At 28.3% G+C, this 22,499-nt stretch overlaps 3 protein-coding genes across 3 annotated transcripts; all 3 read right to left on the reverse strand.

Moving 5' to 3' along the window:
• Positions 1 to 2,319: 2,319 nt before the first annotated feature.
• On the reverse strand, positions 2,320 to 4,337 carry LOC108860184 (NAC domain-containing protein 66). The gene is given in 3 exon segments (XM_018634088.2): positions 2,320 to 3,170; positions 3,173 to 3,277; positions 4,164 to 4,337. Coding segments are annotated over 3 exon segments (975 nt in total). The 5' UTR covers positions 4,336 to 4,337; the 3' UTR covers positions 2,320 to 2,472.
• A 6,012-nt stretch (positions 4,338 to 10,349) lies between these two features.
• Positions 10,350 to 10,863, reverse strand: LOC130494956 (uncharacterized). Its single transcript, XM_056985828.1, has 2 exons — positions 10,567 to 10,863; positions 10,350 to 10,463 (listed from the first exon to the last, which is right to left on the reverse strand). Exons 1-2 carry the CDS (start codon positions 10,861 to 10,863, stop codon positions 10,350 to 10,352), a joined length of 411 nt encoding a protein of 136 aa, XP_056841808.1.
• Positions 10,864 to 12,168: 1,305 nt separating this feature from the next.
• Positions 12,169 to 12,789, reverse strand: LOC108858687 (uncharacterized). Its single transcript, XM_018632572.1, has one exon. It carries the CDS (start codon positions 12,787 to 12,789, stop codon positions 12,169 to 12,171), a length of 621 nt encoding a protein of 206 aa, XP_018488074.1.
• Between the last annotated feature and the right edge of the window lie 9,710 nt (positions 12,790 to 22,499).

The raw sequence follows: 22,499 nt of genomic DNA on the forward strand, positions 1-22,499 counted from the left end.
ATGAGTAGAAACCTCATTTTAATAAATATCCATATTAAGTGTGCTATAGTACTATGTTTATATCATTGAAATTTAATTATTTATCATATATGATATATAAGATTGATTGTTTTGATTTATTTTCCCTAATTGCGAATAAACAAGAGTGATGGTTAAATTTATATGCATACGCCAATTTATTACATAATAGTAACTGATTTCTTAGTTATTTAATCTATCTATTTATTATTTTATTATTTTATAATACGTAGAAAATTATAAAATAAATAATATATATAAAATACTTACTGTGCATAAAATGCAGATCTTAACCTAAGTATGTATCTCTTTAATTATTTTAAATCTTAAGTATTTTCTAAATTCTAGGTCAAAACAAACAAACGAAATGAGAATAAACTTCAAAATCAATATTTACATCGAGTAATAACAAAAAAAAAACACAACAAAAGAAAAAATTGAAGATAAATAGGTAGAGAACTTGCTAATACTCTACCAATCAAGCCCAATGACACTCCATCTATTTTCCATCATCATCCACTGAAAAGTGAAAAGATATATGAAATCGGATCCATTAAATTCTAAGCTTTGATCTATAGTTCTAATTACAATTGTTTATGATCCTACGTATAGATAATTATATAAAAATTTCAAAATTCTAAAATTTCAAATACATATAAAAACAATTATATGTAAATTTTAAATTTATCAATACTAAAATTTTATATTTTAATTATATATATTCACCATGCGTAAGGTGCAGGTCTTATCCTAGTTAGTATGTATGACGTTACTAAGCTATAAACAGTCTGGGCCTGGTCCAATATAGTTAGTTATACCAAGCAGAAGCCCCCACACAACCCACATACTCAAAACATATTGCACCTCATCAATTGAGAAAAAGTTGATGGCTCGAAATCCAATTTTCAAATGTACGTTACGTCTGTTATTTTGTAACAAGATCAACTGATCACAATAATTCAAATCTAGCTCCATGAAGCCAAAGTGGAATATGAAGTCGGGTATTATGCCTTCTGCTAACACCAAACACACATTACGAAACAAAAAGTTCATATTGGAATCATCCATTTTTTTTCGAAAGTAAGGTTGTGTACCCTGAAAAAGATTACTCAACAAAAGCAAAGAATAATGGTTGATTAAATATTAAAATTTAGAATAATGATCAGAGAGTGATTATTGATAGGTAGGCTAGTTAGCCCTCATTAGGCACTTGGTGCATCTTAATCCAAGTTTGTTGAGGTGAATAATCAGGTTATATATTAATCTGTTTCTAATGATGAAAGAAGCAACATGTCAACAAGTATTTAACCAACAATTTATCTTAATTTGCCTACGAAATATTCACTAAAAAACAAAAATTCAGTGTAATCGTAGGGTAAAACGATAGAGATCGAACATAAAAAAGTAAAGAAAAGTATTTATTAAAAAATAAATTATGCCGACGAATAAAATTATCAGATCTGACTTTGTCTCCCTCGAAATTATGATCATTTACGTTTGTTATGTCACATAGTGTTATACTTTTTCAGTGGGAAGTGTAATTGCTTTTGATATTAAGCATCCAAAATTAGTTAACGAATAGTTTCACTTCAATCCAGTAAAACCAAATTAACTAAAATCGAATCGAAATAGAAAAAAATGATTTAGATTAGGCAATACTGAATATATTAAATTGGTATATAAGTCGAATAAACCAAATAAATAGATCAACTAAAATATAGTAATATAGTTATATATAAATTATACAAGATAATTAAGAATATAAAAACTATTTTATTGATATGATCTTCATACATTAAAGTGTTAATTTTAGTAATTTAATATTTTATTTTAAGTTAAAATTCATGATTAATTCTTGTTAAGTTATATAATATTATGGATTACTATTTTTTTATTATTTTATTATATAACAACAATTATAATTATTAACTTAATATGTTTATTAATTATTTAAATAGTAAAAGAAAAAAAAAGAAAATAGATTATTTAAAAACTGAAATATCTTCATGTTATATAAAAGCCGATTAAAGAAACTTATGGCTTTTTGGTATAAAATCGAATAAACCGAAAATCGATGGTATATAAATCAAACCAAAGTAAATATAGTTTTAATATAGTAGTTATTTTTCTATAAATTGAAATACCAAAAAACCAAAAAACCGAACCGAAAAAATATTCGGATTGAACGTTAAGATTATACTAATAATTAGCAAAACTATTTTTCTTCTAATAAGTGAAAACATTAAAAATAAGCCACACAGAATTTTTATTTTATGTAATGATGTAACATAACCACTGTAATTATTACAAGCCTGGCCTTTTTCTTATATGTTTCAACAACTATGATATGATTATTACATCTTGCTACATAATGTTTTTTGTTTTGTTTTGGTAATTAGTAATCACTTCCTCTTTCATTTTCCGCTATTTACTAATGTTGGACATGTGGCACAACTAGTGTGACGATGGCGTCGTTCCCCCGAAATCTGTGTCATTCCATACATTCATCTCTGGTATATAATAATCAGGCGTTAATTCAGTATTGTAAGAACCATGCCGGTTTAGTCCTCGGAACGGTGATTGTGGGATCTCATAATATGAGTTGGGCCCATTCAGCTGTGAAGCAACGAGACGATCCAAAGCGGCCCAGCTAGTGACAAAGCTGGGATCCATAGATTTACTGACGTGGGAGCTGCTGACTTGGTCGTCCATCAACCGCTGGTAACTCGCGATGTTGTTAGGGCACTCGAGATTGGGAAGTTTGAAGAAAGGGTCTGGAATGGTCTCCTCTTTACAAGATTGCTCCATAACTTCAAGAAACTGACCTATAGTATCCTCGTTGAACGATGGCATTTTGATCGATCTCCGCGGGCTGCTGATGATTACAGTTTTGCAAAGACTCTTCTTCATGAAAACACGACACACCACCCATCCTTCGTCACCTCCTATGACTTCACACGTTTCTAGAGTGACTTCATCGTCAAGATTCGAGGAGGAAACTAATAGATTATCGTCGAGTCTATATTCGTGCATGATCCAGTCGGATTTTTGACCATGAGGGGCTCGACCTTTGTAGAAGACAAGCGTTTTCCGCATACCGATCCTATCACCATTGCTATATATGATCTTGTCACGTCCGGTTGCTTTCCAAACCCGACCGTGGTCGCTCGGTTTGTTCTTGTTCCCGTGGGATACTTCTTGTCCTTGTGGCTAAAGAAGTACCAATCGTTTTGTGGCGTTGTTCCAATCTTGCACATCTCTATATAGCAGAACAAGAGTTAGGTTCTTAACTCATGAATTGTAATGAATGATATTGGATCAAAGATTTGATAGGAATTCGTTTATTTTTCAAATTCTTTCTTATTGTATCCAACATTTACAAATTCCATATGAAATTTAAGTTTATCGGATTAATCATTTGGGTAAATTCTCACAAATTCCACTTTATTAGAAAATATGTTTTTTTCAATAAAATCTATCAAATGAGATTTGGTGGACTTCGATAATATTTTGTAATAAAAAATAATGTTCGAAATAATGTTTTCTATGATGATATTTGATTTTTTTTTAAAATACTTTACATTTTAAAAAATAAAACAAACTGTTTGAAAAGAAAAAAAATAAAAAAAATATTTGAAAATCGTTTTTTAACTTTTATATATTTATATATTTCATAAAGCGATACAATATCAAATAATAATAATATAAAAGATAAAATATTATTTTAAATAAAAATTTTTTTTTTTAAGAAATTCAAAAAACTCTGCAGTTTTTCAAAAACCCATAAAACTTGTAATTAAACTTTTTAAATTTACTCAAATATCGGATTTAATAAATTTTTAAATTCTCTTATATTCTTGATTCAATAAGCCGTAAGATGTATAATTTTATTTCTTCTGCCAAATAGTAATATTTGAATAATAAATCAATTAAATATGATAATATCTCGTTAGAATCCCGCAGGTCAAGTCGAACAAGGGTATATATTTTATTTTGTGAACATCCCTGAAATGAAATCACTAGTTTCTTTTTCTAACAAGATGAATTTTGTTTATGACTCAACCTGAACGGATTAATAAATTTAATATCAGCTCTAGTTATACGTTATGTGAAATTATATTAATAAGATAAGATATATGATGAACCTTGAATATCCCAAGGCTCGAGCTTGTTGAGATCAACATCACGAATAACATCGAGATCAATCTTGATGTTAGATATTTTTTTGCGGAGGTAATACTGCAAGAGCTCTTCCTCAGTCGGGTGAAACCTAAAGCCAGGAGGCACTTGTGACTGTCCGTTTACTGATATGTTCATTGTTAAAGACAGGAGAGAGGAGGAAAGAAGAAGATGATAGAACGAGTTTATAACTAACCAAAGTGTGTTTATATATAAATTACATAAACAGGCAAAAAAAAATCATGCATGAGGAGAATGCATGTGTCCCATTGTTCTCACTTTTTTTCTATTCTCTTTCTAATAAGTTTTACTTTTAAAATTGGAAAGTATTAGTTGTGTTTCCTGGATATTTGGTGTTTTCATGATGTCATAATCCGTTGGCATGTGCCGCCACTTACAAATAAACATATGAGATGAGCTTCTAAGAACTTATTTTAATAACTCTGAAATGTCTGTTATATTATTATATATTCCCCAATGGAACTCATGGTGAATATAATTCCTTGGAAAATTACCTTCTATGAGCTAACTGTGGCCCGTCGACGTGACAGAGAGATTTCGTTCAGGCAAGACAACACAAACAAATCTCTTGAATGACCTTCTTTAGTTTTGGTTTCAAGATAACACAAGCTCTCTCTGTTGAATACGTATTTGAGTTTTGATTTCACCGACCCGTGCCTCCAATCGCATAATCACAATTCAATGTGTGTTGCCAGTTGCCACTATTTGTTAACTCTACTAGTGGTTAACTCGTATGAGATTGAATTTACATTTTATCACAACCATTTTATCTTCTTCTGTCCGACTTAATAAAACATCCCAATTATATACAAACAGAGCTCTGGTTTAATGAAAAAGTCATTTGCCTTAGGCCCCCAAATAATATATAGATTTTAGGGCCCTTCAATCAATAACTTATTTATGGTATAGTGGTTAAAGAATTTTTGTACGAGGGTGTCAACTTAAGTATCAGTCAATATTTCTATAGTTGTTAGTTTGTTACCTAGAATTCCTATGATTTGTACCATATATTTTAAAGGTTACTAAGATTTTCTTTTGCCACACATTATTTTCTACTATTTCGTATGTTTTTTCAATAAAAAATTATGTATGTAGAAGAAAGAACTTATTAATACTATTATGTAACCTAAACTTATAATGTTTTGCGATATATATATATATATATATAAAGGTTTCTTTAAATTTTAGTTTTTTTTGCCACAAATTTGTTTTCTGTGATTTTTATTTGTTCATAAAGTTTATAAAAATTGGTGTATGAAGAAAAAAAAACATTTATGTAAGATATTTTTTCTATAATTTTTTTATTAGTTATATACCATCTCAAGTTAAATTATGAATGTTACTGTTAATTTAAAACTATAAGAATAAATGCTTTAAAAGATTTTTTTGCCTTAGGCCCCCTAAAGTGTTCGCACGGCACTGTATACAAATATATAATAAAGCGCCAAAAATCTTTAATTACAAAACTATTCACGTAATTCGTCACTCACAAAGACAAAAACATGATAGATAGAGGGTCTCTTTATCTCATTTTATTCAAAGATAAAAAGGTCATTTATGTAGTTACAAAAAAAGAGAAAACAAAGGTCCTTTTTTTTATTTTGTAACACTAAACAAAGGATACTTTAAAAAAAAAAACACTAAACAAATGTCCTTTTTTTTTGTTTTAAACACAAACAAAGGTCCTTTATTTGCTCCTTTTTGGTAGTATATCGTAATTACAGCGGGAGAAATAAATAGTAAAAGATTGTGACACGAGGTGGGACCAGGTCACGTAGCTATTGGGTAGAAGTAGGGCCCACGTGGGATCAACATGTCAACTGCAATGTAGGAAGCAAGCCCACATCGCTACTATGACCCTCGACCTTAAAAATCTCTATGGACAAGACATTAGTCATTTTTACAGAAAATAAAATAAAATTTTGAGGAAGGGCAACAAAGTGGCATGTGATGGAGAGTTCATTAATAAATCAACCGTTAAATACGAGATTAAAAACTAGTAGCTTAACTTTATGTACTTTTTCGATGTGGATTCAAGTAATACTAGTGGGCTTAACTTTACGTACTTTGATGTAGATTCAAGTGATATTAGGGGTTTATGGTGGCCGAGCATTTTATCAATTAATTTTGATTCGATTTGTTATTCATTAATACTATTAATTTTGGAACATGACCGGTTGATAAAGGTCAGGTCCAATTTAAAAAAATGAAATCTATATGTAACTGATTATTTTTGATTACGGAAACTATAACTACTTTCACTAATCTAAATACTCAATTTCGTAACATTCAATTTAATATAATCCCATAATACACGGAATCCACTTCTTTCCACTACATTATTTGCCGTTTTCAGATATTAATAATTGTTCTTTCTATTTATTTATAACAAATACAAATGCATTGGATAAATAACGGTTACAGCAAATTTCATATTAAAATTTATAGTAAACACATTAACTGTTTAACAGCGGACGTAGTACAATTACATGTATAAATCTATTAAACCCTCCATCAACATAATTTATAGACTTCTGTAAGAACTAGGGTTTTCAAGAATATCTTAATATTTTGAGACAGCAAAATATTAAATTTGAATTTATTATATATGTTATAATAAAAATATCTTAAATCTGAAAACCGTACCAACATTTCAGGAAATGAATTAGTATATTTTTAAGACTGGTATAACAAACACATTAATTTGTTATATTAATAATTTATAAAAAACTATTTGACTAATACATAACAAGTTCAAAACTTGGTTTTAGTTTTAGTTTATTATAAATACATTAAAACGAACATGTGACACACCAAATAAACGAATTATTCTATTTTGATTATTATAAAATTATGTTTATATTAAGTAGATTATAAAATATAAATAGGTCAGCCAACTTCATTGATTTTATGTTTATATAAAATTTAATTTTTTTGTGAATGAAAATGTAACTGATTTTCTAAAACTAAATCAATAGATCATGATCCTGTTTAAATAGGATAGATTTACAAAATTAAACAAAAATATTAATTTAAACAGTTAGTATATTAATTTTTGGTTTATAAAGAGTAATTTTAATACAAACTGAAAATTTTACATTTAATTTTTATGATTATAGGTTTTATAGGTTATTGCAGTAATTTTTATAAAAATAAGCAGACATACATATTAACATACTTCTATTAAAGAAAATTGAACCAATACAAGAGGGTTAAAAACAAATTAAAAAGTTTCCAATTTTAAACCATTAAAACAAACTAAAATGGGATGAGAATCTATATACAAATTAAGTGCAAAACGGATAAAATTTTTAAAATGTTTATGTACAAAATTTTAAAATAGATTAAATACAAATTAAGCGCAAAATGTTTAAAAGTTTAAAAATTATAATATACAAAATGATTTTATACTTCAATTAACACAAATATGATTGCAAAAAAGCGAAGACGTAAAAAATAATTAAAACAAAAATATACCCGCCCTTTCGAAGGGCGGGTGAAAATCTAGTTTTGATTTTAAAATTTTAGATATCCGTAAATTTTTGAAACAAAAAAATATTAAAAATTTGTATTTGCTAAAAAAAACTAATCACAAATGTTAAAAAATATCAGAATCGGATATCCTACCAACTTTGATTTTCTATAAATAAATGTATATATACAATTAAATACTCCCTCCGTTTTTTATTCTAAGTAGTTTTGCCTAGAAGCACAAATATTTAGAAATAGGCATTTATAACTCTAGCATTTAATTAAAGTTAAAAAAGAACCAATAACAAATCACATTTCTAACTTTGTTTTCAACTTTTTATTTAAATATTATTTTATTATATTACTTTTTGCATTAGACTTTGAAAACAACTTACATTATGAAATAAACAAAAACTTCTAAAACTACTTATACATAGAAACAGAGGGAGTATATAAGTTTAAATGTATAACTTTATATAACTATTATTTTAACATATTAATTTATTAATTTATTTATAAAATTAATTATTAAAGTATTAAATTGAGAAAACAATATAAAATCTTAATAAAAATGGAGTATAATTTTCTATAAGTTTATGTTTTATAAGAATATTTACTTAATTTAAAAAATTATGGAACGTATAGTTTCACTAATCTCTATTATATATTCTATATTATGTTAAATATATTTTTGTTTGGTATACAGAGTCTAGATGAGCCTGTGTTTTTAATGTCAAAAAAAAAATTTATGTTAAATATATTTTTTTGAAAACAAACTTGTATGTTTTTCTAACTTTATGTGTATTGTACAAAATGGATAAAATATCCGTCAATATTTGTGAATATTCGCAAATATTTCTAAATTTTTTGGATATCCAAAAAGTCGAATATATGTATTTTTCTGAAACAAAACAAATAAAAAAATAAGATATATGCGAAACAAATCTCAAATATTGAAAACTAAGGTCGTATTTGATCTGTGACCCTCCCTAGTTATTGTAGAAGGTATACGTAAGATGACGATAGGTTTGGCGAATGATGAGATGTACTATACTACATCTACATGACAATTCACAATCTCCTCATGAAAATTAGAATATGGAAAAGAAATTTTCATAGATATCAAGAAATGCTTCAAGCAGCGTTCATCGAAATAGGGTCAGTAATCTGTAATTTGTAAATCAAGCATGCGGTTCACTCGGACTGATTATAAATTTAAACGTATCCATACACATTCAAGAGAAGATATTGGATTCACCTTAATTTTTTTTAAAAATAATAATCTCATGAATCTAGATGAACAGCTGTTTTCAACTGTCTGCAAAGTATGTACGTACGTATGTTGTAGATTTTGAGTGGGGACTGGGGACCTATTTACAGACGGTTATTTTCTGTATTTTGTTCTTTTATATGGTTTGAGTTTATATAATAGACCAATGCTCCTTGTTTTTTTTTTTGGAAACTGGACCAATGCTCCTTGTTATTTAACCTATAATTAACATACGCAACATCATGAGGCAAATACCAGAGGGTCTGAAAAAAGTTGCTGTAAATGGAATGCTATCTTTATCCTTTTATAGGTTTTGAACTCAAAAACAATTTTCTTTTAGAAGAAATTCAAAACAAAACCAACGCATGTTGGCCTAGTGGTAAAGGAACTCCGGCTGGAGTGCCCGCCCTGAGTTCGATCCGCGTTGGCCACGAGAGTTTTTACATGGGCTCCTCTCGCTTTCCAGACCACTTCGCGTAACCAGGGGCCCTTAAGTGGAGGCTTAAAAATCCTGTAATGGCATGGGCTTAGGCCCGGTGGGCTAGTCGATCACGCTTAGTGGTCGGATACTGGATTATCAAAAAAAAAAGAAATTCAAAACAATTGATAATCATTGAAATTTGTTTAATGTTTTAATTTCCCGTTTGGTTATTTTAACCTTCCGATATGGTATCCTGACAAAAATATAACAAAATACATGGATATTTCAAATGATGACCTAGATAGAGGAACATATACGAGCTATTGAATCAAACATTTAAACTCAAATTCTCTTATTAATTTTTCAATGTTTTAGAAAATCACTCGAAACTAAAATTCACAACTTATGAGTTATGGTACATACTAGCATTTCTCTATATGTAATTTACACTTCCTAAACTTATTAGAAACACACATAAACAGATAATTTCTAATCATAACACCTTTTCATATTCCATGATCCGGTAGAAAAATAGTAACTTGCTCCTAAAGTTACTTCAAGTTTATCGTAACATTCTCCTACTTAAACTTGAAATCTCCATTTGACAAAATCTTGAAATCCAATTAGATTTCCCATCCCTTTAAACTCGATTATGTCAAATGCTTTTGTTAAGATATCTGTCTTTTGCTTGCTTCCTACGACATGTTCAACATCCATCCAACCATACTCAATACATTCACGTCTAAAGTGGTATCTTATTTGAATATGCTTGTTTCGTTTATGGAACACTGGATTCTTAGTTAAAGTTATAGCAGATTTATTGTCAATGCGTATCACCACCTTGTCGCATTCCTTCCCATATATTTCTCGGAGTAGATCACTGAGCCAAATTGCTTGCTTTGCGGTCTCTGTAGCTGCCATAAACGCAGCTTCGCATGAAGACAACACGACGGTTTTTTGTTTACATGATCACCACGTGATCGGGCAGTCATCGAGATAGAATATATATCCGGTCGTGCTTCTGCCATCATCAGGATCTACGTTGTGGCTGTTGTCACTGTAACCAACTAGTCCTCCATCATGCTTACGTGCAAACATTAGTCCATACAACAATTACCATGTAAGTATCGTAAAACCGATTTTAAAGTAGCTCCGTGTGACTGCTTTGGTGCGTACATATATCTACTAAGGTCCCCAACCCTGTAAGCAAGGTCTGTCGGGTGTGAATCACGTATCGGAGACAACCAATACTTCTACGATAATTTCTCTCGTCAATCCCTTCCTCGTATATTGCTTTTGACAGATTTAAGCATGTGTCCATTGGCATATGCGTTGCATTACAACCTTTCAGCTCGACCTCTTTAAGTATCTTTGTTTCATATCTTTGTTGGCTCAGGATAATACCATCTTCATGCTGAGTTACTTCAATTCCATGGCAATATCTTAGTTTGCCGAGATCACTCATCTCAAATCTTGTTGCCATTACTTTATTGAACTCGATGATCATATTTATGTCTGAACCAGTAACAAGCAGGTCATCAACATAGACAGCCACGATGTTCTTTGCGATATAGCGATGGTCTTTTAGAGCACTTCTCGAACTCTAACTCACGGAGGATCGAGTTAAGTTTCTCATTCCATGTCCTCGGGGCTTGCTTCAAACCGTAATGTGCCTTATGTAGTATGTAAACCTTATCTTCACTTCTCTTAACCGTAAAACTCTCCGGCTGTCTTATGTAAACTACTTCCTTTAGTTCTCCATGTAGGAAAGCAGTTTGAACGTCAAGATGGTGTAATTCCAGCCGTGTGTTGCAGCTAAAGCGATGATCAATCTAACGGTTTCGATGCGATATGCTTTAAATCCTAGTTTTGTTCCTAAATGGACAAGAGCTTTTGATCTATCGTCTAGATTTCTTTGGTGAACCGAGTCGACTTTCACATATCCAATGCAACCAAATACTCTTAGATGCTCGAGATTAGGCTTCTTTCCCGTAAAACATTCATATGGAATCTGCAATCTCAAAGTTCTTGTTGCTGCTTTGTTGATAAGATATGTCGCGTGTCTTAGTGTTTCTCCCAAAGACAGTTTGGGACATCCATATGCTTTAAGATACTCTGAGTCGTTCCAAGAAATGTAATTTCTTCTCTCGACCACTATGTTTTATTGTGGGGAATATGGTGCCGTAAATTGTCTTTTGATGCATGTATCGTTGCAAAAATCTTCAAAGTCCTTTGAAGTAAACTCATCTCCTCTATCAGTTCAAAGTGTTTTGATCTTGGCACCTGTTTCTTGTTCGACCAACGCTTTGAAACATTTAAATCTCTGGTATGCTTCGTTCTTCTCCTTCATTAGGATCGTCCACATATACTGAGAGTGATCGTCTATTAAGACAAACACATATCTATTTTCCCAGCCGTCAGTGCTTTAATAAGACCACACAAGTCTCCATGTACTAGCTCTACAATGTTTGATACTCGCAAGGAACTAGATTGAGGAAAGGATCTTTGAACTTGTTTCCCACGCAAACATGAAGCACGCGTCTCCTTCTCAATATTGAACCGTGGTACACCGATGACCAAAAAATTTTGAAGCACTGTCTTCATGTTCTCTATCCCAATATGCCCCAAATATTGTGTGCCACTTAGATGATTCCCTTAGGTGTATAAGTTGAAGACACTTGGTGGTTTCAACTTCCATCACCATTTTATATAACCGATTTCTCGATCTCTTGGCTTTGATTCAGAACTTCTCGTCTCTATCAAACAACATCAAGTAATCATCTTTCATTCAAATCTCACACCTCGCTTCAGTGGCTTGCCCAAGACTTATGGTGCTGCTCTTTAGGTCATGGATAAAGTAAACATCGGTAAGTATATTTCTTTCACCGTTCTTTGTTATGAAGAGCATTGATCCTTTACCTTTTATGTCTATATGTGAATCATCGTCAAACCTCACATTTCCCATTATTATCTCATCAAGCTTTGAGAAGTAACTGAGATTCTCAGTCATGTGGTTGCTAACTCCATTGTCTAGATACCACATATTATCTCCAGCTGAGTTTGTTTCAAACTTGCTTGGCGTGATGTTCTTCTCATTAAGAAATACAACTTCGTGCATCATTAGTTCATCGTCTTCTTGTCTAGTATCCTCTTCGATTTCATATGTTTCTTGTAACTTAAGCAATATGTCTGGACAAGACAACATAATGTCATGTTTGTCACACCTGAAGCATACCACCTTCGATGTATCTTTCTCTTGTCTGTAGTAACCTCCGTTATATCCATTATACTCGTAACGACCTTGTCCTCTTCCTCGGTACGTGTAGCGTCCTCCTATTCCTCTTCCTCTACCAGACTTGTATCTATCTTGGTTTTGTTGTTGCGATTGTGTGTCTGTATTAACGTACATGAGCTTGCCTTGACCTTGTTCATTTAGTTTCTCGTCTTCTTTGTAAATTATTTCTTCATAAGCCTTTAATCTTCCCACAATATCTTCAAAAGATGTTTTGTAGTATAAACGATTCTGATATGAACTGGAAGAGTAGAGCTCTTGCTAGATCATATTTTTCTCCTATATTCACTTCTGGATCAATAGTTTCCCAAACTTTGTGAACCTTCAATGCTACTTTCATCTTCATCATCCAGACGGTGTAGTTGGTTTCCGTGAGAAGCGCATATTGTATATTCAACGAGCCACTCGCCTTAATGTTGTTGTTTGGAGCAACAATCTATCTAATGTATATTTATTTATTTTTATTCTTTTAAGAGTGTTCAATTCAATAGAAGCTCTTATATTAATTATTGAATCGAATATTTAAATTCAAATTCTTTTTAATCTCTCAATGTTTTAGAAAATTATTCAAAATTAAAGCTCACAACTCATAAGTTATGTTACATACTAGCATCTCCTTAATTATATATAACTCACACTTTCCTAAACTCATTAAAAACATATAAATAGATAATTTTCTAATCATAATTCTCTTTTCTATTCTATGATTCAGTAGGAAAATAGTAACTTGTTCCTCATCTTTTTTTTTTTTGTGAAACTGCATTCATTAAAACATGAAAATAACTTGTTCCTCATCTTACTTCAAGTTTATCCCAACACGAACGATCTCTCATCGTGAATTTACGCTAACAAATAATATGCTTATCGCATTCACGTATTGACATATCCTAAAGAGTGTTGGTCAAAATACTACAGTATGATCTGTGTCGGTATCTTTTGAGCAGACGTGTTCGTTAAAGTGGATTAAGAAAATGAAAATAAACTTATCTTAGTCAGTGACCAAAAAAACAAAATGTATATTTGATTATTTTCTAGGAGACGAAGAAAGTTTGCATGGGAAGCAATCTTAATTGATGTATTATCGTCATTTTTTTTTGTCTACGTCGTCAAAATTTTCAAACGTTATGGTGATATATCATTTGACTATATAAAAGTACTCGTGCTCGTCGGACGAGGGTAAAAATGAAGTCTACACCCTTTTGGAGAAGTTCACCTCTTGAATCAACGTCAAGATTAGCAAATTAAGTTTAATAGATATAAAGTTGCTGCCAAAACAAATTCTGTATACATATTCAACAGTGATAATACTGATTCATTCCGTAACACTATAAGTAAAGTGCTGGTCAAAACCAATTTGTTATATGGTGTTCATATGCAATTTTTAAAGTGACAATGAAAGAAACAAAAATCAAAATATATAATACGATTACTTATGTTAGAAGATTTGTAATATCTCTGAATTCTGAATGTTGAAACAAATCGTAATTTGTTGGTACATATCTGATGTCAATCTCTTGGTATATTTATAAATAAGAATTATAAACAGTAATAAATAAACAAATCTTTAAGTTATTAGCCAATAGCCATACTACAATACCATAGGGTATAAACTAATGACGACGTCTCATTAAGGAATGTTAATGAAACTTGAATTCTTTAGGAGGACTAGATAATGAGAGGAAGTTCCAAAAGAGTGCAGAAAACTAAAGCAATAGGGCTAGAAAAAAATCATATGAAATCAAAGGGAAAGAATATGTGAAATGGACGTACGATCTGTCATGTTATCATGCTTCTAAAGTCTCCATTAATGTGCAAAGACCTACCGTTGCCTAAAGTTATTTGCACGTGTTCCTTAAAACACTCATTTACGAATTACGATGTAACAATTACATCTCAGTTTTTTTCGGTGATAACGATCATCTTTTTGTTTTTTGAAAAACGCTGATAACGATCATCTTTTATGCTTGTTCTTATTTATTTTAACTTTTAAATACTTCTGAGTAAATCCAAATCGTTATTAACATGCAATAACCGTGTAAAAAAGTTTAGGTAAGAGCATCTCCAACCCAAGACTTTATTTTAAGAGAAACAAAACTTCAAAATGAAGATTTGAGGGTTGATTACTCCAACCATAAATCCTCAAAAAAAAATTTATAAGTTTATTCATTTGCATTATAGTCCTTGATATTAACAAAAGTTACTAAATAAAAATAAAATTTCACAAACAAATATAAAACATACATTTAATATATTATACAACACACAATATTACAATATTATATAATAAAAGATAATAAAAATTCCATATATAATAAAACAACATACATATACACAAGTTTTAGAAAATTACATATAAAATATCTAAATGTTTATGTAATATGCTTTAATTTGTGTGAAGTTTGTTTAATGTATTTTATTTTGTGTGAATTTTATTAATGTAATTTTCTATTGTGTGAATTTTATTAATTGTTATGTAATATTAATTCTATTTTATTTATTTTGATATAATTAGTTATTCTAAATTAAATAATTGTAAGGACCAAAAAAAAAAGATAGTTTTGAGGTTGTGAATAGTGAAATTTCAAAATTTGAGATTTCACTATTCACAGCTCCAAAATTTGAAGATTTGAAGTTTGATTGGAATGACAAAAACCTCAAAATTTGAGGATTTGAGGTTGGGTTGGAGATGTCCTAATACTATAAGTTACAAGTGAAAGTCAATACTTTATTTTATGATATTCGGGTCTCTTTCTCGGTTTAAGTTTTTAGCCTATGTATAACTTTAGAAAGACTCAAACGGAAGAAGAAAAATTAACTAATTCCTCGTCTTGTTCTGTAGATATTGAATCAAGATGTTGTTTGAATACTTAGACAAATCTTTTTCTTTTTGGGCCACTAATACTTAGACAAATCTTATATGTGGTTTTGAGCCTTTAAGGGATGAGGAGAAAAAAAAGGAAAAATTAGTTCATTTACTGCTGTCAGTTGATCGTGGGGAAGATGACTCGTGCGAATTTGCCGTGAATGATAAGAAGTCCAGCCTCTATGTTAATTAGTATATTCTTCGTTTGTGAAAATGCTGTTCAACTTTGATTCTTGTTAGGTTGTACAAATTCTAATTTTTATATTGAGAAATTTTTTTGTTTTAAGTACTTGTAACTAATGTTTTTTTAAGGATGTCTAGAGGTGAACGTGACTTTCTTATGCGTTCGTTTCTTTCGGTCTTTCTTTTTGTTTCTAAATATTAGTTGATAAGATCATGATTAATAGGGGTTCTCAAAGTAGGGTTTTTAGAGTATGTTCAATCGTATATACCCACAATAGGATCTCTTATATACCTTTTATTAATAAAATAATTATATAACTAAATTTACTTTAATAAAATAAAATAAACTATTCACAACAAGACATGTAGAAGAAAAATTAGAGACAAAATTAAGAAAGGATAATAGCTGTCTTAAACCGATTACGTCGTGTTGACAAAGTCTTATTGATCAGACGAGCTCGGTGATTTTCCAGGTATAGGGAGCGATTTAGGCACTACCTCGGCCTTTTAGATCAAGCTCAACCACTGTTAGGATAATCACCTCCCCCAAAAGTCGTGTTGACAAAGTCGTATTGACGGAGACCGATCAAGAAAAATTACAGCTAAGAGTTGGATCACATCTTATGTATGGAAGATAGAAATCAGAGCTTATCAAAGATGAGATAAAATCTGGAAAACTAGAAAATTTTAGAGAGACATTAGAGAGATAAACTTAGAGAGAGGTTTTTATGAAATTATTTGATACAGGTTCGATCTATTTAGTATATTAAATGTCTTAAATAAGATACACATCTTATTTTTATTTCTTACTTTTGAATTACTTTTTATATTTTAGTAGTAAGAATTTACTTAAGAAATTTGCAATAAACATTCTCCGGTTCTTAAATTACGCTAAAAATCCTACTTTTAAGAACCCCCATTAATTATGGTCTAAAGTAGCAGTATTACCCAAGTGACCAAGATCGAATCTAACATCGAAACAATTTGAATTTCTCTAGAACAATGTTTACAAAAGGTGATACAAACACTGCGGTTGAGCGGTAAAAGGATGGGTCTAAGACGATGATCCGTTTCAGGTTCGATCTATTTACTATGCAAAACTAAGTTATACTCCCTCTGTTTCAAAATAGATGAAGTTTTAGGATTGTGCACGATTATTAAGAAACTTGTTTTTTAATCTAAAAGGTATCATTAAAATATAAATTAAAAATTGTTCAACCAATCACAAAATAGATTACATTTTATCATTGGTTACACAGTTTTTGATAAAGTTAAAAAGTACATTGATATACTAAAACATCAATTATTTTGAAACATCAAAAACTCTCTAAAACATCATCTATTTAGAAACGGAGGGAGTATTATTTTTAGATACTTGTACGGATATGAACTTGTGTTTTCAGATCCATTTGCATATCCAGAAAAATAGTCTATCCATAGATTATACTTCTTTTAGGAATTAGTCTAAATATTCCATAAATCTGGAATATTCTAGATTAATAAAAAAAGAGATGACACAGAAAATAAATCCATTCAAAGATAAATAGATGATAATAGGAATGCAAATAGAAATTTATTTTAGAAATAAAAAATTTCTAAATATATTAAAAAAAAATCCAAAAAGAGGATGCTAAAACCCATGAAAAATTCAGAGTTTTAGAGCTAACAATTTGCATTTTAATCGAAGTACGTAGTCGAGCTCAATAAAGTAAATTACATCAATTTCGTTAAACCGTTCATAAATTTTACCACACCTTTCTCTAAGGACAGAAACTTTTAGAACTACCCCTATGCAGTATATAACTTTAATTGGTATAATTGATGTCAAAACAATAACAATATGCTATAAAAATTATATGTTGCAGAGGTGATATTTTTATAGATCTATTTAATAAGATAACTGATAAAACAATATATGATTCACATATAAAATTATTATAAAAATTAGTATATGATGTATAGTTTCTTTGTTTCTAAATTATATAGATGTATTCATATTTATAATATATATTAACTTTATACTTTTATTCACAATAATAAAACATATTTAACTATTTATACTTAATATATATTTTAAATGTAGAATATTATTCTTTTAAAAATATATTACTTTATTTTATTTATTACTTTTTGGATCCTAATATAACTAAAAATAAATTAAAAGTAAATTTTTATTTTTGGATCCTATATAATTTTTGATATATATTATAAAATAGATTGATTGTAATTAAATTATCTTAAATTTTTATATATTGTAAATGTAAATACTATACCAGAAATTTGATATGAAATCAGTAGATAAAGAACATTTTTGAAAATATTTATATATGCAGGCTATGCGCCTCAACACTTCTTCATCCTCCTGCATTATGAGGATCTATGTTTTTATATACACCTACCGGTGTTTTTGTTGTCCTTTCGTTTATTTGGTTCCCAAGCCATTTGGCATTTGCCTTGAATAACAACTAGATTTTGATCCGCCCTTGAAAGGGCGGATATTATTTTCACTTTTATAAAATATATTATTTGTTTGTAATTATTGAATGTATTTATTTTAGTAAAATATTTTTTATAATAAGTTCGACATATAGAGTCTTTCTCGTAAACTATGTGTTTTTGGCTTTGTTTTATTCTCTCTCTAATAAATATATTTATTTGGCTTGTTACTAAAATAAATAATTTTAGAACGCAAAATGTATAATACTTTAATATTGATATTTTGTTTAAACAATGTGACATATTTCTATATTAATTAAATTATTGTATTTTTATTTTTTATACAAATAAAAATATTTGTGTAGTTTGTTGTTAAAAAAATTGATTTTGAATGCAAGTATACAGTATTTTTATATTAATATTTTGTTATGTGCAGCCATTATATTTTGTTCAAATATAAATCATTTTCAAATACTTTTGTTATTTGAACATTTTTAGTTTCCTATACATTAGAACAAAATTCATACAGACCCGGGAGATTCAATTTGAAACTCACACATAAATTTATATCCAAAAATGGCCTAATATCAAAACCAAAAAAATCTATACCCGAAAAAATTGACCAGTACCTAAATGGGTACCCAAATATTTATTTCTAACGGATTCCGTAAACAAATAAAAAATATTTTATGTGTTTGGCTAAATTAAGTGAAATATAAAATTTTATTCAGTAATATTTGTAAAATATTAATAATGATCAATATATGAATATCGATTTATTTCAGTAAGTTTTGGAATTGTAATTAATGAATTTTAATTGATTTGAAATGCAGTGGTATAATCTGTAAATAAAAAAAATACAAAAAAGGAAGTACCTAAAAAGAAATATCAAAACCCAAAAAATATATACCCGAAAGAAACGACCCGTACCTAAATGGATACATGAATGTATATGCCTAACTGATTTTGTAAACAAATATAAAATATTTTTATGTGTTTGGATAAATGAAGTTAAATATAAATTTTTATTTACTAATATTTTTACAATATTAATAATGATCAATATATGAATATCGATTTGTTTAGATAATTTTGAAATTTTAATTAATTAATTTAAATTAATTTTAAATGCAATGGTAGAATCTATAAATAAAGAAAACACAAAAAGGAAGTACTAAAAAGAAATTTCAAAACCCAAAAAAACTATACCCGAAAGAAACGACTCGTACCTAAATGGGTATCCGAATGTTTATGTCTAACTGATTTTGTAAAAAAAATATATATATATATTTTTGTGTTTGGTTAAAATAAGTGAAATGTTTTTTTAATAGTAATTTTACATATTAATAATGATCAATATATGGAGACATCAATTTGTTTAGATAAGTTTGGAATTATAATTAATTATTTTCAATTGAATTTAAATGTAGTGGTAAAATCTGTAAATAAAAAAATTACAAAAAGGAAATACATAATTTTTTATAAATGCAATGACTAAATGTGTAAATAAAAGGAAGTAAATATACTGCTATTCCTTTTTCCAAACAATTCTCATTTAATATTGTTATCCGTGTTTCCAAACAAATCTCCTTTTTAAACTCTTATCCAAGTATCCAAACACACCGAAATTGTACTTCAGCTTTAATAAGATAGATATGTTGATTTTGCATCATCAATGACAAAAAAATAATTGGTAATTGTTGATCGGATAATAAAGAGCACAATGTTTTTTTTTGGGAAAATCGTATAAAAAAACCTCAAAATGTCATTTACTAGCACTTTAAACCTTGAAGTTTTTTCACTAACATTTTTAACCTTCAAAATGACATTTGTATCATAAAAAACTTCCAAAGCAAAAAGTTGACCGGTTCAGCAGGTAAATTTCCAAAAATAATTATTTAATTAATAAAATAAATAAATAAAAATCCAAAAAAATAAATAAAAATCGAAACTTTAATAAAATTTATGAAAATCAAAAAAATAAATTAAAATTTTAGAATTTTCATTTTTGGAATATATGAATTTTTTATTTTTAATTTGATGTCATTTATTTTTTAATTTTAATTTTCTAAATATTAATTAATTTTCTGATTTGTTTCTATTAAATTTTACGACTTTTGTTTAATTTTCTGATTTTTATTTAATTTTGATTATTTTACTAATTAAATAATATTACTAATTAAATAATTTTTAAATAATATTATTTAATAAGTAAAATAAAAAATAATAAAATTAAACAAAAATCGTAAAAATAATAAAAATTCATAAATTAAATAAAAATCAGAAACCATCATTGTCACTAGTGATATATTTGAAATTGTTATTGTCCACGATGATATGATATATTTTTTGAAAACATATTATAATTAAAAAAAAATATTTTGAATTTTCTATTTTTCAAAAAAAAATTGAACTTTTTATTTAGATCTTCTCTATTTAAATTTAATCTTATTTATTATTAAAATTATAGTTATTTTTATTTTGTTAAAATTTTAAAAATTATTTAATTTTATAAAATTTTAATTTAATTTTTTATTATGTTTTCATTTTTTTGAATTTTATTAAAAGTTTCGATTTTTATTTATTATTTGAATTTATTTATTTTGTTTATTTTATTAATTAAATAATTATTTTTAAAAAATTACCTGCTGAACAGATCAACTTTTTACTTTGGAGTTTTTTTATAATACAAATGTCACTTTGAATGTTAAAAGTGTTAGTGAAAAAACTTTAAGGTTTAAAGTGCTAGTAAGTGACACTTTGAAAGTTTTTTATGCGATTTTCCCGTTTTTTTTTTGTAAAAGAGGAGCACAATGTCCATGCTAATATTCTTTCAGTCAAGCCTTATATACATATTATAACAGCCTTGATGGTACGCGAAGATAAGGATTATAACCTAATTAGCAATTAGCCTAAATTGTATTATGTGCTATTTTCAAAAAATAATTCTAGTCTCCACGTAACTAGTTTAAACTTAAAATGCACCGTTCTATTATCCACATTGTTATAAAGTATATATAAACACTATCTAAAGATATATCTTATTACGATGGCCAAGAGAAATTAATCGCAAAACTCAAATATGTATTCACATCGGAATTTTCGACATTTTATGTATTTTACTATAATTGTTTAAGGTATATTTTAGTAAGAAAATGTTAACATTGTTACAAAAAAAAAAAAAAAAAAGAAAATGTTAACATCTTCCAAATTTCCTGGTTGTTGACGCAGTAGGAGAGCTGAAATCGAATCATTGTTAGATTTTTAATAAAATCTTTGTCGTCTAATATTTGTGTTCTTCCACTCTCTGGTATCTCATGATGACGAGTGAATCAAAAGTATTTAAATAATCTGCATGCATGAGAGAAAGGTACGTACCTTTTGGTTTCATTATTAAATAATTAAATATCATCAATTACAAATCTGAACCATGTGTTGTCTTTTCAAACAGATGCTAACATTGTGAATACGTATACCATATTTAAACATTGTAATAATTAAAATATGGTAATTGTGTAAACAACATCGTTAATTGTAGTATAATACATGCATAGTTGGCTAATTGCATAGGCAGGCAGTGATGGAATCTATTTAGCTGTAGAAATATATGTTAATATATATAACCTTTTTGGGTAAAAATGTTAAGATTCATTACCAAGTTTAAATTAATATAGATAACATATATATATACGTACATGCATGCATATCAATTCCTTTTAGTTTCAAAACATTTTTTTCATTTGCTTAAAATATACTTTTAGTTTATGATAGAAGACGTACATACACACTAATGGATGTGAAATATCAACAAGTATAAATTAAATTAGATTTGGAAAAATTAAATTACCATCTTTAGTACTAATTAAAGATGGTAATTTAGTTTTTCCAAATCTAATTTAATTTATACTTGTTGATATCTCGCATCCATTAGTGTGTATGTACGTCTTTTATCGTAAACTAAAAGTATATTTTAAACAAGTGAAAAAAATGTTTTGAAAATAAAAGGAATTGATATGTATGCATGTACGTATATATGTTATCTATATTAATTTAAACTTGGTAATGAATCTTAACATTTTTACCCAAAAAGGTTATATATATTAACATATATTTCTACAGCTATATATATTAACATATATTAAGTGATGCAATTCAATTGTTTTTTTTGTAGGTACTTCAAGAGTGCATTAGAACTTTACATTAACAAAAGAATTCCTGTTTAATTCGGTGATTTAACGTAGAGGCAATTAAGATCCACATTCACATACATATAAATTTAAAGAAAGAGGATTGTATTAAACTTTAATAATTCAAAGTCACTTTTTGTTAAAAAGAATAATAATTC

The sequence above is a fragment of the Raphanus sativus genome, chromosome 5 (assembly GCF_000801105.2).
Source record: "Raphanus sativus cultivar WK10039 chromosome 5, ASM80110v3, whole genome shotgun sequence".
Classification (NCBI taxonomy): domain Eukaryota; kingdom Viridiplantae; phylum Streptophyta; class Magnoliopsida; order Brassicales; family Brassicaceae; genus Raphanus; species Raphanus sativus.

Bases quoted from the DNA above. Each gene is read 5' to 3' on its own strand.
- LOC108858687 (XM_018632572.1), bottom strand. From the start codon at position 12,789: ATGTACGTTAATACAGACACACAATCGCAACAACAAAACCAAGATAGA.
- LOC130494956 (XM_056985828.1), bottom strand. From the start codon at position 10,863: ATGGCAACAAGATTTGAGATGAGTGATCTCGGCAAACTAAGATATTGC. The intron at 10,464-10,566 runs GTAGATATATGT...TTTGCACGTAAG, and splicing joins TTACAGGGTTGGGGACCTTA to CATGATGGAGGACTAGTTGG.